Source organism: Sus scrofa, chromosome 7, assembly GCF_054392235.1.
Source record: "Sus scrofa isolate SSC_HxYL_T2T_F1_AM1 chromosome 7, Sscrofa_HxYL_maternal_Yorkshire_Landrace_v2.0, whole genome shotgun sequence".
In the NCBI taxonomy this organism is placed as follows: Eukaryota; Metazoa; Chordata; class Mammalia; order Artiodactyla; family Suidae; genus Sus; species Sus scrofa.
Genome location: NC_139389.1, coordinates 103,796,943 through 103,814,065, shown reverse-complemented (window position 1 = coordinate 103,814,065; position 17,123 = coordinate 103,796,943). Strand labels below are relative to the sequence as shown.

Sequence of the window (17,123 nt, the reverse complement as noted above, 5' to 3'; positions counted from 1 at the left end):
GCACAGTGGGTTAAGGATCTGGTATTGCAGTAGCTGTAGCTTGGATCTGATCCCTAGCTCAGGAACTCCATATGCCCTGGGGCAGCCAAAAAAGGAAAACAAACAAAAACGGGGGGGGGGGGGGTCCCAGTGTCCCACTGCCTATTAAAAAGATTATTAAGGAGGGCTTGAAGAGATTTGGGGGGGTCCGTTTTTTACAGAATTGCATTTCAGAGGACCTTGAAGGATTGGTAGGATCTTGGCCCCTTTATTTCTCTGCTCTTACTGTAGTCAAAGCGTTATAAAAGAAACATCCAAAATTGATGGCGGGAAGATGGAGAGAGATACTTGGATCCACGTTGGATGATGAAGCCCCCTAAAGGAGATTGGGTTTTTCCCTGCATGCTTATATTCCACAGTCTAATACGCTTGTCCCTTTTCATTCATTTATCAAATATTTGTTGAAAACCTACCACACGCTAGGCACTCTTCTAGAAGCTTAGGATACAGCAGAAGAGCAAAAGAGCCCCGCCATCCCTGGGCTTGCATTCTAGTGGGGAAAATAGACAATGAACAATAGATACAATAAATTACACAGTATGTTTAAAAGGTTAAAGTGCTTTGTAAAAAAAGTAGAGCAGAATAAGGCAGATAGGAAGTGAAACGGGGAGGGGTCAAGGAAATGTAATTTTAGATGGAATATTCAGTGTAGTCCTCATTGGGAAGGTCACATTTGAACAAAACCTCAAAGTGGTGAGGAAGCCTTATAGAAATCTAGGGTAAGAGCATTTCAAGTAGAGCCACAGTGAAGGATTTGAAGTGAGAATGTGCCTGGAGTGTTTGAGAAACAGCAAGGAAATCAATGTGCTGAAGCAGAGTGAGAGCAGGGAGAATAGAACAGTAGGGGTTAGTCACAGAGGTAAGTGGGGTATCAGGGTGTGCAATCATGCAGGCCCTTTCCGTGAGCGAAGTAGAGAGCTGTTAGGGAGTTTGGAGCAGAGGACTTGATCTGCCTTTTTTTTTTTTTTTTTTTTTTTCTTTTTAGCACTGCATGTATGGCACATGAAAGTTCCCAGGCTAGGGGTCAAGCTACAGGCTACACCACAGCCATAGCAACGCAGGATCCAAGCCACATCTGCGACCTACACTGCAGCTCACGGCAACACCAGATCCTTAACCCACTGAGCGAGGCCAGGGATTGAACCTGCATCCTCATGGATACTAGCCGGGTTCATAACCCACTGATCCACAGCAGGAACTCCTGATCTAACTTTAACAACATCACCCTGACTACTAAGTTGAGGGTAGATGGTAGGAGTGGGGTTGCCAAGGGTAGAAATGAGAACTAGTAGGAATCTCTCATAATGTAAGTGAGTGGTGATGGTAGCTTGAACCAAATAATAGGAATTGGAGTCTAGATCTATTTTGAAAGTAAAGCCATCAGAATTTCATGCTAGATGAGACTGGGGGGAGGGAGAGCAGGCAGGGTTTGAGATATCTCTTAAACATCAAGAAAGAGTGTTGAATAATTTGGATGGATATAGAGGTGCAGAGGTCTGGACTTTCTGAGTTTTGGTGTCCTGTAGGAAGTATGTAAAGCCACAAGACTGGATGAGCTCACCATTGATTGAGATCACCAGTGAGTAAATGAGCTTAGCCAGTCAAGAGAAGGAGGCCAAAGACTGAGACATCCTCCTGTTAAGAAGCCAGGGAAAAGAGCCAAAAATGAAATCAAGAAGGATTGACCAGTGAGGTAGCAGGAAAACCAAAAGAAGATGATCCTAGGGAGTTCCTGTCGTGGCGCAGTGGTTAGCGAATCAGACTAGGAACCATGAGGTTGCGGGTTCAATCCCTGGCCTTGCTCAGTGGGTTGACGATCCGGCATTGCCATGAGCTGTGGTGTAGGTTGCAGACACGGCTCGGATCCCACCTTGCTGTGGCTCTGGCGTAGGCTGGCAGCTACAGCTCCGATTTGACCCCTAGCCTGGGAACCTCCATATGCCGTGGGAGCGGCCCAAGAAATAGCAAAAAGACAGACCAAAAAAAAAAAAAAAAAAGATGATCCTAGGAAGGCAGCGAAAAGAGTGTGTCAAAGGGGAGGCAACTCTGTTGAATCTTGCTAATAAGTCAAATAAGATGAGTAGGATGAGGACTGAATTAACCATTGGATTTTTCCAAACTCAGGTCTTATTGCTTAAGGAAGGAATAGACAATCACAGAGTTTGATGTCCATTGCATCTGTTACCTGATTTTTCAGCTTCTCTCCCTACAAAGTAGTACTGCTCCTTTATATATCTTTGCAACTTACCATCTTGCCCTATCAGTGTGTTATGCAGGATTTTGTTTATTTCCCCAATCTAGAACTGCCAGGTGAAGCTCTCCCATGAAATGCTAAAAGCATTTCCTATACCATTTTTTACCTGAGTATTGAGGTGTTTAAAAAAAAAAAAAAGACAAGAAAAATAAAATAAAATAATAAAAAAACAAAACAAAACCAAAAAAAAAAAAAAAACACTCACACTCATACAGTGTTCTCCACTAATTTCAATTTAACAATCACTTGTTAAGTCTTTTTATGCCTATTTTTATGCCTAACTCCTTTCTTTTTATCTTGGATGTGTCAACGTATAAATCTGGGAAGATTAGGATATTTACCTTCTTCATGAGGGCCAGTGCTATGTTTCTTTGAAACACAAATATATCTCCTTTTGTCTTAATTTCTTATCTTGTAGCAGCCCCTTCCAGTCATCTAGTCCCTGTTGCTGTTTCCTCACTACTGCTTTCACACTTCCCCCTCCTTAATCTCAGTGTTATCTGAGATGGGAACCCCTAAGCAGTGCTCTAGGTTTTTCCTTCCTGTTTGCAAACAGGTGTTTGAGAACTCCTACCCATTAATGAACAGGTCACTAGGATGGGGTGGAAATTCAGACTCTGACAAGAAAATTATACTTCCACTTTTATCCAGGTTGATTTGGGGTTTATTTTAGAACAAAATATTTAAGTGTCCTGTTCTGTAGTCCCAAGTGCCTTTAAGGACCACTTTCCAGCATGATTGATAAGTTGCTATTAGACCAAGACATCTAGAAATCCTGACCAGGTTGCTTTTAGCTTTTGAGTTGAAAGCATAGTCATTCTTGTAGGACTTTGTTAGAGTGAATGAAATTGACAAGAAACAGAAGTAACTGCAGTTGGTAAGACATGGGAGTGGTGTCCTGACCCTCTTGAAAGGCTTGAGGGGATAAATCTCTGGCTAAATGTTATGAAAAGAGGAGCATAGATAAGAAAAGAGGAAAATGAGGGCCTGTAGGCTTAGCCCCTTGTCTTCTCTGGGGAAACATTTGGCTGTGGCATTTTACAAAGGTCTTTATCAGGGTTCTGAGCAAGATGTCTTCTCTGATTCCCTTGTGTTTTCTGGGATCCTGGGATACCAAGACAGTGAGTGAGTCACTGATGCTGGAATCTTAGGAGATGATGCACTCATTTTCTTTTCTGAGCTCTTACAGTAGGATAAGTAAGATATACATCCCTACTTCCCTAGCATCCCTTCTGAATCAAAGGAAAGATGCGGATATGGGAATTTTGACCTCAACTATAAAAAAAAAAACCTACAAAGTGATGTAAACATGTTTGGCTGAGCTGGCCGGAGCAGATGATTCAGAGAAATGACCATTGGTTTGTACAGAACTGTATAAACAAATGACAGCTCAAGGATAGGTAAGATCCTTTTTCCTGGGTATGTGCTGTTTTATTCATTGGTACCTTTATTAGTGATTAGGTTGTGACTCAGTTCAGTAACCATGGGTGAGGTTGATCCTCACTAGGCCTCTCACCCATGGATGAAGGACGACCCTCAAGGGAGACTCTGTAAGTTATACAGTTCTTGGGAAAAAAATGTTCCTGGAGTTCCCGTCGTGGCACAGAGGAAACGAATCCGACTAGGAACCATGACGTTGCGGGTTCAATCCCTGGCCTCGATAAGTGGGTTAAGGATCTGGCGTTGCCGTCAAGCTGTGATGTGGGTCTTGGACGCGGCTCTCAGATCCTGCGTTGCTGTGGCTGTGGTGTAGGCCAGCAGCTGTAGCTCCGATTGAACCCCTAGCCTGGGAGCCTCCATATGCTGCAGGTGCAGCCAAAAGCAAAAAAAAAAAAAAAAAAAAAGGAGTTCCATGGTGGTGCAGTGGAAAAGAATCTGACTGGTATCCATGAGGATACAGGTTTGATCCCTGGCCTCGCTCAGTGAGTTGGGGATCCAGCGTTGCTATGAGCCGGGGACCTAGTTCAGATCTGGTGTAGCTATAGGCTGGTGGCAAAAAAAAAGAAAAAGAAAAAAAATATTCCTTGCCTAACTTCTTCCAATTTGCTTCTGCCATTGATGGACAGGTTTCAGTTAGATAATGGAGAAGAGGAGACCCCCAAGTTCTTACTGGTATTGGCATCTTGACATTGGCCATTTCAGACTAGAGAAATCTGATTTATGCAGATCTCCAAGACTGATTAAAATGTATTCTGTAAAAATCATTGTAAACTGTATGGAGAGCTGTATTCAGTCAATTAAAACTGAGAAACCAGGAGAGGGACTATAAAGAGCCTCTATGAAGCCTGTTCATTGCTATGATTCTGTGTATGCAGCCTTGGCTGCCTTATACGGATGGCAGTAATAATTCTTCCCATACCTGTGTTCACCTTTAGTCTCTTGGTTCTATTGACTTCCACTTTTTCAGATTTCCTGGATACACATTTGGATAGGAAGGAGAGATTATCTCGTATTAAAATTACTGCCAAGGAGTTCTCTTGTGGCCCCGAGGGTTAAGGGTCTGACATCGTCACTGAAGTGGCTTGGGTAGCTGCTATGCCGCAGGTTCAATTCCGGTCTGGGAGCTTCTACATGCTGTGGTCGTGGCAAAAAAAAAAAAAAAAAAAAAAATTTGCTGCCAAGAAGAGAAACCAAATGAGGTCACAGTGCATTTAAGAGCAGTAGAAACAGTTTGTACATGGTCTGAATTTTAAAGCATTGATACCCTTTAATTATTCCTTAGATCTGAAAATTATTATAATTGTATTCCAAGTAATCATTGACAGATTTGATCCTCACTAGGCCCCTAGTGGGTTGATAGACTTTAGTTCTATGGTAGCTGATTCTTCAAGATGTGAGACTTTCTATCTATCCTCCTTGGTGGTGCTTATTCTAGAATTGCCCTCTCCTGAAACACTGTCCATTCAACAAGGGATACCTGCTTTAGTTCAGGCATTACCCCCTGGGTTCTAGGTATACAAGAGGTCTTTTTCTACCTTCACAAACTGTTCGGTATTGGCAACTTGAGGCGATGTCCTGGGCTGATATTACAGAGCCTGCACTCAGGATACCATTTGCATAGTCTTCTCCTTCCCTGCTTTTAAATTGAGCACTTAGGAGTTCCCGTCGTGGCTCAGTGGTTAATGAATCCCACTAGGAACCATGAGGTTGTGGGTTCGATCCCTGGTCTCTCTCAGTGGGTTAAGGATCTGGTGTTGCTGTGAGCTGTGGTGTAGGTTGCAGACATGGCTCGGATCCCACATTTCTGTGGCTCTGACATAGGCCGGCAGCTATAGCTCCGATTAGACCCCTAGCCTGGGAACCAGAAAAGGCAAAAAGACAGATTAATTAATTAATTAAATTAATAAATAAAGGACTTAAAAAGAAAAATCAGTTGTGACCTGATTCCATCCCTATTCAAACCTCACCCTTTCTTAAAGGCCATGATATGATAGAAAGGATTATAATCAAAAAGACTGATTCAAATTCTGGCTCTGTCAAATACTAGCTATTTGGAAGAAGTCACTTAAATTTCTTTTCTTAGAGGCAGAAGGATTAAGCAAGAGATTGGTACTAGGTTAAACCCTAAGTTTTTGTGTTTTTTTGTCTTTTGTCTTTTTGTTGTTGTTGTTGTTGCTATTTCTTGGGCCGCTCCCGAGGCATATGGAGGTTCCCAGGCTAGGGGTTGAATCGGAGCTGTAGCCACCAGCCTACGCCAGAGCCACAGCAACGCGGGACCCGAGCCGCGTCTGCAACCTACACCACAGCTCACGGCAACGCCGGATCGTTAACCCACTGAGCAAGGGCAGGGACCGAACCCGCAACCTCATGGTTCCTAGTCGGATTTGTTAACCACTGCGCCACGACGGGAACTCCTAAACCCTAAGTTTTTTGCTAATGACAACACCAGTGGGGGTATAGATAGGAGTAGGATGTTGGCAGCTAGCATTCAGAACATGAACAGGACTGCTCCCTGTTGAATCAACCCGATCCAGAGGAACTCTTTGAGGTGGTGCGATCACTGTATTGAGACAGCTGTTTTAGATTCCCAAGGATCCCTCTCAAGTTCATTTTGACTAGGTGCAAATTACCTTCCCTCCTCTCCCTCCACCCTAGGAACCTAGTGCCCTCAGGCTGCCTGGGTGCTTAGCCTTTCCTGATCCTTTGTCTCCATGAAAACACATCTTTGTCCTAGCTGCTCTCTTCTCCTTTATGGTTTATTAGCAAATGTGATGATGTTGGACTGAAATATGAATAGCTGTAAATGTGTTATCCATTCCTGGATAATTCAAATATTAACAATATCAAATATGGGGAGAAATTTAGGCAAAGGACATTCTTGTCACTCACCAGGTAAACAGCTGGTGCTAGCCAAGTTGGCACCACCAGGGAGCAAATCAGTACAGTCTGAAGCCTCTTGCTGTCTTAAAAAAGATATGTACGTGGCAATAAAGAGAGATGTCTTTCATGAGGCAAAAGAGATGAAAGAGGAGTTGTGTCAGGAGGCCAAAAGTAGAAGCAATCTACTGCAGAACCAGATTATTTAGGGAGAAGGGATAATGTTCTAGCCATTTTCCCTCCAGATACTGAGATGAGAACTGTTTAGGATGAATGTTGGTGCAAAGGACTTAGGATGGAGGCATGCAGAGCTGAGATGGTGCCTGATGGTACTTTGTGCCCTAATGGTGTCGTGCTCCTGGTAGAGTCTAAGAAGACGCTCATTGCTTAAATAAATGAATACTCATTTGCTTGTGTCTGAATGCATCACATTTGCCAATTGGCCAGGGGTGCAGGTTGGTCTGTTCTTACTGAGCTATTGGTGGCTGCTCAGAAATGACCTTATTCAGAACTGTGCCCTTACTAGTGAAGCTGAACCTTTGAGATTACCCCAAGTTGATGACACTTTCATTTGTGATAAAAGCTCTAGACCTCTGGCGTTTTTCTCAGTCATTGAAGAAGAAAGCCTACAGGGTGGTTGTTAAGATACAGCTTTCTAGCAGTGGCCTTTATACATGGTGTCTTTAAGGCCCACAATCTCTAATTCTCAGTACTTGGGCTCTGCTTACTATTAAAGTGACCCTTTCTTTTTCCTTAGTTGTCTCTGCTATCGGTGAAGAAAGGATTTTCTCTATTATTTCCCCAGTGGTTTTTGTATGTTTGTTTTGTTTGATGTTTTCATCATAGAAATTGAGGGCAACTGAATCAGAGATTATTTTTGTGCATTTAAGTAATTATATGTTTCTGGTTTTGCATGTCCCTGGCTCAGCTGCCTAACTGTTCCCAGGCAATTCAGTCTATCCGGCATTGCCGTGAGCTGTGGTGTAGGCTGCAGACGCGGCTCGGATATCACATTGCTGTGGCTGTGGTGTAGGCCGGCAGCTGCAGCTCTGATTTGACCCCTGGCTACTTCCATATGCCGCAGGTGCGGCCCTAATAAAAGTAAAAAAAAAAACCCCAAGCAGTTCAGTCTCATTTTGCTCACAACTGTCCTTTTCTAAGGTAGCACTTGGATTCTATCTTAGGGATCAAAAATCTGAGAAATGTTTAAGCGGTTGTGGCTTCATTGACAATGGAATTGCAGTGGGTGGGCGTGGGCAATGCTTAAAGGCTAAATAAAGGCTCTTGGTAAGAGCACATATGCTGAGAGATATTTCATCTTCTTTCTTTCCATAGCAACTTTATCTATACGATTAAGCATTCTGCTGGTGGTACAGTTAATAAAAAACTCTCAGCTCTGGTTAAGAACTGGTTGTTTGCCATTACTGGAACATAATTGCTTTCATCCATTTCATTTTGCTTTTTGTTTCCTTCTGTCTTCCCAGGTGGCATTGGTAGAGTGGTCAATGGAGCCTTCATGGTGCTGAAAGGACATCGGTCAATTGTCAACCAGGTCCGATTTAACCCCCACACCTACATGATCTGCTCTTCTGGCGTAGAAAAGATTATCAAGGTGAGGCACCTTCTTCTTTTGTCCTTTTAGAGAAATTATTGCAATTATAAATGGAAGAAACTAAAGCAACCTATGTAGGACCTCATATCTCAACATATTAAAATTGTATCAAAATAGTCACTAGGGAGTTGCTGTTGTGGCTCAGCAGTAACAAACCCAACTAGTATCCATGAGAATTCGGGTTTTATCCCTGGCCTCACTCAGTGGGTTAAGGATCCGGCGTTGCCATGAGCTCTGCTGCAGGTGAAAGATACAGCTGGATCCTGTGTTGCTATGGCTGTGGTGTAGGCTGGCAGCTGCAGCTCTGATTCAACCCCTAGCCTGGGAACCTCCATGTGCTGTGGGTGCTGCCCTAAAAAGCAAAAAAAAAAAAAAAAAATTTGCTAGTCTTAGAAACTAGGCACTATCTGTATGTTGCTATGTTTCCAGTGGCCTTTGATCTGGAGAATGATGAGTTCTACTTTCCAAACCCCATCTGGAGGCTAAGAAACCACCATCCCTTAAGTTACTCAGTGTGTACTTTGCATTCATTGCTGTCCTCATATGGCACAGATATAGCTGACTGCCAGAACCATAGCTAACTTGTCTCAGGACCTCTCAAAAACTGCTGCATGTGGTTGAGATTGAGGCTGAATGCTTGCATCAATTGCATATTGACTGAATGAACTTAACCCTGCCAAGGAATATTTTTAGAGCTTGCGACTGAGAGACCCAGCCTGGCCTGTGTCCATAGATGTGTCCAAGGATGGCCCAGTGCTGATCACTCCCATTCCAGTCACCAGAAAGCCTTTTCCACATCTGAGAAAATGAGGGTTCGGAGCAAATGATAAATTCCTGAGGACCCTGTGATAACTTGATTTTTAAGTAAGGCCAGATAGTCCATCCCCACCCCCACCCCTACCCCCGTGCTTCGTTGCCACCCCCAGCAAAAATTGAAAGTCTCGTTTTTTTCCCCCAAAGTGACATTGAAAACCTGAGGGAGTTTTCAGGGGAAAAGTAAAATTTTATTTTCAATGAATTGATACTTTTCCTTGTCTTTTGTTCTTTATATGTGTATGTATATATCCAGAGTTAAACCAGGTTGTATCTGAGGCAGAGGAGGCTATCAGACATGTCATGTCATGTTGGAGTGTGGGTCAATATTTGTATTTGTCCTCACTCCAATTTTCTTTGGGTTTTGTCGAGCATGGGGATCAGGGCTGACTTTCATGACTGCGCACACTTGTGTACCCACAGGGCAAGAACAGAACTTTTAGATCATTTTACTGACTTTTCTGCTTACAGATGATGGGGCTTAAATTATAAACTTACTGTCTGGGGTTAATTACACTGCTAATTTAGTGGTAAAGCCAAGATAGAGCCTGTTCTTTGTTCTTCCCAGCGTACTGCTGCACTTGCCACGCTAGTGCCTGATGCCCCTGATGCTGGATTCGGTCCTTTGCTTGGCCGGTCGTTGCCTTGGCCCTTCCCTTCTCCTTTATGTGGCGCTTGTGTTGGCACAGTAGCATATCTTCTCTGGGCCTGTCGACATCATCCTCTTTCTCAGAAAGCTCTGCTTGAGCACCTTCTTTAGAAGGGAGAGTCCTGCTTGGCTGTGCACTCTGGGATGCTCCTGTGCTCTCTCCCCAGTTACTGTTTAGTCTACTGGAGTCTGCACCTGGAAGGTCATAGGTTGGAAACTAGCCAGGTTCCCAGAGGAGAAGGAGAATGAAATATTCTCTCTGTGAGGTTATCCAGACTGAACTGTGGATTCCAGTGGGGTCTGAACCCTGCACCTCCAGGAGCCACATCCAGCCACATGAAGCCTTAGGTCGGTGCTATTAGTGCAGCTCTTTGAGTCTCTTCCGTCCGCCATGTGAGGATGCCAGCGATGTTTTTGATGTCTAGGAGCAGCTTATGATTTACCTGTGCCTGACAATTTGTGACTATTTTAATTAATGGCACTTTGTTGTTTCTGAGAGGATCAGTGGCTTAAAGAGTATTATGTTGTAGTCTACCACATTCTAGTCCAGCCTGCTTTTCTCTCTCCACTTTTCTCTCCACTGACTCCACCTTCTCCCTGACTTGTCCTTTCTGCCTGGAGGAGAAGAGTCTCTGTTGTTATCCTCAGCCTCTTCTTACCCATCACAGGTCTTCTATCCCCTTAAATGCCCACAGTTAGCAAAAAATGGGGTTCGCTTTATAGTTAAACATGAGAGAAGAAGGTGAAGCAAATGTTGGCATTTTCCCCTCAAAGATAAAGATTCGTTTATTAACCCTATATTTGTGATCTGTGCCTACTGTGTGCAATTTGTTCTAGGCCCTGTGAGGAACACAAAGAAAGGTAATGCAAGTCCCCATAGGAATTGATGACCCAGTAGGAGAGACAAGAAATAAAGGTAATAAAAAAATGCAGTAGGTGTACAAGAGATAGAAACACTGCTGTGTGAAGAGGAGAGATTCTTCCCCCCCCAGTCTGGGGTAATCTTGGCATAAAACTTGAACGAGATTTTGAAGGAAAAAGGCTATAAAAGAAGAGAGAGGCATAAGATAGGAAGACCATAGAGTTCCCATCATGGTTCAGTGGTAATGAACCCAACTAGTATCCATGAGGACGCAGGTTCGATCCCTGGCCTCATTCAGTGCATTAAGGATCCGGTGTTGCCATGAGCTGTAGGTTGCTGTGGCCCTAAAAAGCAAAAAAAAAAAGATAGGAACCATTGTAAGGTGAGAGAATGGATATTATTTCACTGAATCAGTAAATATTTGTTGATCACCTACTGTGTTCCAGGCATTGTGCTTTTGAGTAAATGATCAGAAGCAGCAGCCTTTGGACCTATTTAGAAAATGACCATGTATAGCCAAAATGAAGAGCATAAAGAGAGGGCTAAGAATAAGGCTGAGTGAGAAGGTAAGCCAGGTTAGAGAGTGTCTAGCACCCCTCAATAACAATGTAAGTCCCTTTTTGTGTGGGGTTTTTTCCTTGGTAGATGGGAAAATGTCTAAATTTAGTGTAATAGCACAGAGAGAGAAAAGGGCTTAGAGATGCAACATCAAGCGTGTCATGGTCACCTGTGTAGATCAGAACACTTGTTACTTAAATTGCTTTCCATTTCGATGATGTCTGAATAAGAATTGAACAGTGTCCTTTTCCTTAGAAGCCTTTTTTTTTTTGTTATTGTTGTTTTGTCTTTTTAGGGCTGCCCTGGCAGCATATGGAGGTTCCCAGGCTGGGGTCCAATCAGAGCTGTAGGTGCTGGCCTACGCCAGAGCCACAGCTCATGGCAATGCCAGATCCTTAACCCACTGAGCAAGGCCAGGGATGGAACCCACAACCTCGTGCTAGTAGGGTTCGTGAACCACTGAGCCATGACGGGAACTCCTTTAGAAGCCTTTTGAGCTAATCTTTTCATTGGGCTTGGTGAGAAAGCTACTTATCCCTCCTCCTTTCCTCATGAACCTTGCCCCAAGAAGAGGATTATCTAGCCACATTTAACTTGCAACAGGAAGTTGTGTTTTCATTGCGTCACTTCTGAGTTGTTGGCTTTCAGTGTAAAAAAAAAAAAAAAAATTAATTTACAGATGTTTGAAATTGATATTTTAAGAGTGAGAACTAACATCATCAGGATGGTCAGTGTCTCTGGTGTTCAAAATCTCTTTGAGAATGGATCTAAAACCTCCTGGCTGAGGTATTCAGTTGCCAAATGAAAAGGACAGCATCACATTTATTGGTGGTTTGGTATGAGTTTATCATTTCATCATTCTCGTTTCTGCAGACGAGAAAGGTTTCAAGGGTGAAGTCATTTGCCCAGGGCCATGTGGAGTGGTGGGGCTCGGGTTCCTACTGTTCTGCCTGCTCCCGCAGCTCTGTGCTCTGAGTCTCTTGAGGACTAAAGATTGGATGTCTGGCATTGGGGTTTTATTTAGCTCTGAATCTTAGGGTTGGATGAGACCCATCTAATTCACTGTTTAGATGAGGACGCCGAGCTTCACCCAGCGAACTAGAACTGTGTGGGAACCCACACTCAAGCCTCCTGCCTCTGGATCCAGCATTTTGTTCCATTACTCCAAGCTTCAGGAATGAGAGTCTACCTCAGCTTAATACATTCCAGAGCCCATATAAAAGCTGACTTTCCGTATTATGATTTTCATTCCTGAAGTGAAGATATAGGGGGCTGGGTATTAGATTAGAACCTATGCTTTTTGGATAGTTGGACCAGCATCTCACCATTAATATTTTGTAATTCTGTTGAATTCTGAGTTTCTGGGAAGTACATATAGATTTATCTTCATATTATACAATGTGGTTAGTGACATTTTACGTTTTTAGACTGAGGAAGTGAGAGATTTGACCCAGAATTTAGACTAAGACCTGAAAACATCCTAAGGGGCTTTGCCTTCTGAGCCCCTCATTTTTTTCCTAAGCCAACAAATGTTTAGAAATAAACAGAGACAAATGTTTGCAGAGATAGTCACTTATATGTTAAGCCTGTTGCTGAAGGTCAGGTCTAAATGTTTCCTGAACACTGAGTCTCACCAAGAATTTGAGAACCTCTTCAAACAAATCTTTTATTTTCTGCTACTTATTTTATGCTAACTGTATTCCAGTGTTTCTTACAAGTTGGTCCCCCTACTTTCTCACCCCTTGAGTGCTTATTAGAATGCAGAGCCCCGGTCCCTTCCTGAATCAGAATCTCTAAGGGTGATGCTCAGGAGTCAGCACTGTAATTACTCTTCAGGTAATTCACATGCACACCAAAGTTTGAGAACCACTGCCTTAAAACTCCCCTGGGTGAGGTTATGAAACTGGAGATGGGAGAACACCTGAGGAGTTGTGGGCAGGAAACAAAGTTAAAAGACTGAATTTGAGTTGGGAATTGGTAAAGAGAGGTAGCCTAGGTTTCTCCAAGCCCTCTTGAACTGGGGATCCTCCAAAGAGAGACTCCCAGGGGATCCAAGTAAGATCTAGAGAGAGCAGGCCTCAGGAAAGTGCTCAGAAGAAGGCTAACTTGGGAGTTCTCTGGTGGCCTAGCAGTTAAGGATTTAGTATTGTCACTTCTGTGGGTCGGGTTTGTTTTTTTGTTGTTGTTGTTTTTTTGTTTTGTTTTTTTTTTTTGGTCTTTTCTTGCTATTTCTTGGGCCGCTCCCACGGCATGTGGAGGTTCCCAGGCTAGGGGTCCAGTCGGAGTTGTAGCCACTGGCCTACGCCAGAGCCACAGCAACGCGGGATCCGAGCTGCGTCTGCAACCTACACCACAGCTCACGGCAACGCCGGATCGTTAACCCACTGAGCAAGGGCAGGGACCGAACCCGCAACCTCATGGTTCCTAGGCGGATTCGTTAACCACTGCGCCACGACGGGAACTCCTGTGGGTCGGTTTTAATCCCTGGCCCAGGAACTTCACATGCTGTGGGCTCAGCCAAAAAAAAAAAAAAAAAGGCTAGTTTGTCCTTAGATAGCTATGGGGAAATAAAGTCATTGTCTTAATAGAGGATAGGGAATGAGAGCCAATGTTTTCTGGGTTGGGTGCCATCTAAAGATAGACACCAGCCTGTCAAGAGAAGAAAATCACCTGGAATTTCATCTGAGTTGCCATAGCTACCAGCTGATGTAACTGAGCTTCTCTGTGCTGCTTTGGACCAGTCTCGCAGTCAGGTGAAGTTAATTGTTCTCATTTTCAGTGACAGCTTAATTACCCTGAACTTGATTTTTACATAACTTATTCAACTTGTAAAGGTGGGCTTTTGCATTTAGACAGACCTGAATTTGAATCCTAATTCTGCCACCTTTTGGCCATGAGCCTATATCTCTGACTGTGGAGTGGAGAGGTGTTAAGAGATGGGTCTCTGGTCTTGGGGGATGTGTCCTACGTATTCCTGCAGCTAACCGTAACATTGGGGAGCAAGCCAGCAGCACCCTGGTTAAGAGAACCCAGTTTCCTGGGTAACTGATGCCTGCATGTCCAAGAGGGAACTGCAGTGTAGGCAGTTGGCTATTCTTATCAAGCTCCAGTAAGCAATTCCCATTAGTTAAAAATAGAAATGTTGCAGTTAGGGAGAAGTGGCATTATAGGCTGAAATATTAACTGTCACAGGAGACTGACTATTGGAAAAGTAGTACCTCTTCAGTCTTCTGAGAGTTTCTAAGACATTGGCCAATCTTTAAGTCATCATCTATCGTCTGAGAGTATGAAGGGGATTGTCGTCATTTCCAAGCTACTAATAGGGGAAGCTAAAGAGGAGGGAGATGGTGTGGGCTTATCCTGGGCCTAGAGACAGGTCTTAGGTCCCCTGACACTAGGCTAACGCTTTGTCCTAGGCCATGCTTTGTCCCACATCCAACTGAAAGCCTTCGTTTTCATATGTGGCCCACATAATCCAGTCTCATAAAGAACGAATTTTAAAACTTGGTTAGCAGGTCTTACCTGAGTGACAGGGAGGGTCTGGGGAAGCTCTGCCTTGGTGTTTTTTATGGCCACCAGCTTTAGAATATGTTCCAATCAGCTCTCATTGGTTTTGTTTTCGCCTTCTGTGCAGATCTGGAGTCCGTACAAGCAGCCAGGATGTACTGGGGATCTGGACGGTCGGATTGAGGATGATTCTCGCTGTCTCTATACCCACGAAGAGTACATCAGCCTTGTGCTGAACAGTGGGAGTGGCCTTTCCCATGACTACGCCAACCAATCTGTGCAGGAAGACCCCCGGATGATGGCATTCTTTGACTCACTCGTGCGTCGGGAGATTGAGGGCTGGAGCTCTGACTCCGACAGTGATCTTAGCGAGAGCACGATCCTCCAGCTGCACGCAGGGGTCAGCGAGCGCTCAGGATACACTGACTCCGAGTCCTCGGCCTCACTGCCCCGCTCTCCTCCGCCCACAGTGGATGAGTCTGCTGATAGCGCCTTCCACCTGGGGCCTCTGCGGGTCACTGCCACAAGCACAGTGGCATCAACTCCACCACCACCCACGTGCGAGGATGCCACCTCTCGCCAGCAGCGCCTATCTGCCCTGCGGCGCTATCAGGACAAACGCCTCCTGGCCCTTTCCAACGAGTCTGATTCTGAAGAAAACGCCTGTGAGGTTGAACTGGACACAGATCTCTTCCCCCGGCCACGGTCTCCCAGCCCTGAAGACGAATCCAGCAGCTCCAGCAGCTCCAGCAGCTCCGAGGACGAGGAGGAACTGAATGAACGGCGAGCGTCCACTAGACAGCGGAACGCCATGCGGCGCCGGCAGAAGACACCCCGAGAAGAGAGGCCCAGCGCCCCAGCCAAGCCCCCTGACACCTATATTGGAGAAGACAACTATGATTATCCCCAGATCAAAGTCGATGACCTCTCTTCCTCCCCTGCCTCCTCCCCTGAGCGGAGCACATCCACTCTGGAGATTCAGCCAAGCCGGGCATCACCAACTTCCGACATAGAGTCCGTTGAGCGAAAGATTTATAAAGCTTACAAGTGGCTCCGCTACTCCTATATCTCCTACTCAAATAACAAAGATGGAGAGAGCTCGCTCGTGTCTGGGGAGGCAGATGAAGGGAGAGCGGGAACCAGCCACAAGGACAACCCAGCCCCTTCCTCCAGTAAGGAAGCCTGTCTAAGCACGGCCATGGCCCAGAGGAACCAGGACCTACCCCCCGAAGGCCGCAGCAAGGACACTTTTAAAGAAGGGACTTCTGCTATAAATCCCAGCAATGGCCCAGGCCATGAGCACAGCAGCCACCCTTGGGTAGAGACACCAGAGGACACCTCTCAGGACACTAACAATGGTGGCTCTGTAGAACACTCTTTTGAAACCAAGAAGCTCAATGGAAAGGCTCTAAGCAAGGCCCTGAGCAGCCGGGCCGAGGAGCCAGCCTCCCCTCCTGTCCCCAAGGCATCAGGCTCCACTCTCAACAGCGGGTCTGGCAACTGTCTCAGGACCCAGTCTGATGACAGTGAGGAGAGGAGCCTTGAAACCATCTGTGCCAACCACAACAATGGACGCTTACACCCCCGTCCCCCTCACCCCCACAGCAATGGGCAGAACTTCGGGGAGCTGGAGGCGGTGGCCTGCTCTTCCCCAGGCTGTTCGGACACTGACCATGATAATTTGTCCCTGACAGGGATACTCCTACACAAAGATTGTTGTGGGTCCGAAATAGCCTGTGAGACCCCCAGTGCTGCCACGAGAGAGGACCCCACTGACCCCCCAGACACAGACAGCAGCAGGGCTGTTCATGGCCATAGTGGCCTCAAAAGGCACCGAATTGAATTAGAAGATACAGATTCGGAGAATTCCTCCTCAGAGAAGAAATTAAAAACATGATAAATACAAAGGGAAAACAAAAAGCTATGAAAAGTAGCTTTACATAAATTTTTAAATCCTGTTTAGTGAACACAGAGGAAAGGAAAAATAGTATTAAAGGCACATAAAAACCAGGGCCTGAAATTTTGTGTCTGATGCTGCTCCCTTCTGTTCAACAATGGGTCTGATGTCTAGCTGGCCGTTGGCCGTGCTGTGTTAAGAAAGGGAAAAAAAAAATCCAAGTGACTCCTTTCTAGTAAGACTTGAGCATAGTGTATCTGTGCAGATTCTGTAAAAGTAAATCCTTGTTGAGATGTTTGACTTGTTCTTATGTGTGTGCACTGGCACGCGTGAGCTCACCGTCTCAGACTTTTCTTTCCATTTGCCATCAGAATGGATCTGTGGATCTGTATTTTTTGCCATCTCACCTTGTTTACATGCCATAGGTGTTCTGGTCTTAAGGATGAGTGTACTGAATCAGGTTGTGCTGCCAGTGAGTAGTGGATTTATGCCAAAAGAATGGAGAGGGGAATGGAAACAGGCCTTCAGCCCACTGGCTGTGCTGGGAAGGAAAGTGTGGTTCCTTTTCTAAAGAAATCACCCATGTTTTCTCAGTAGCACTTCTTCATGGAGCAT

At 45.0% G+C, this 17,123-nt stretch overlaps 1 protein-coding gene across 6 annotated transcripts in view; it reads left to right on the top strand.

Annotated features, from left to right (window-relative positions):
- Positions 1-16,808, top strand: part of DCAF5 (DDB1 and CUL4 associated factor 5) — a 93,794-nt gene extending 76,986 nt beyond the window's left edge. For all 6 annotated transcript variants that reach the window (XM_084969544.1, XM_021099399.2, XM_021099398.2 and 3 more), the window contains 2 exons: positions 8,095-8,222; positions 14,739-16,808. In XM_084969544.1, the coding sequence (XP_084825670.1) occupies positions 8,095-8,222; positions 14,739-16,508 (1,898 nt within the window). In that variant the 3' untranslated portion in view covers positions 16,509-16,808. The remainder of the gene's footprint in view (positions 1-8,094; positions 8,223-14,738) is intronic.
- Positions 16,809-17,123: the final 315 nt, after the last annotated feature.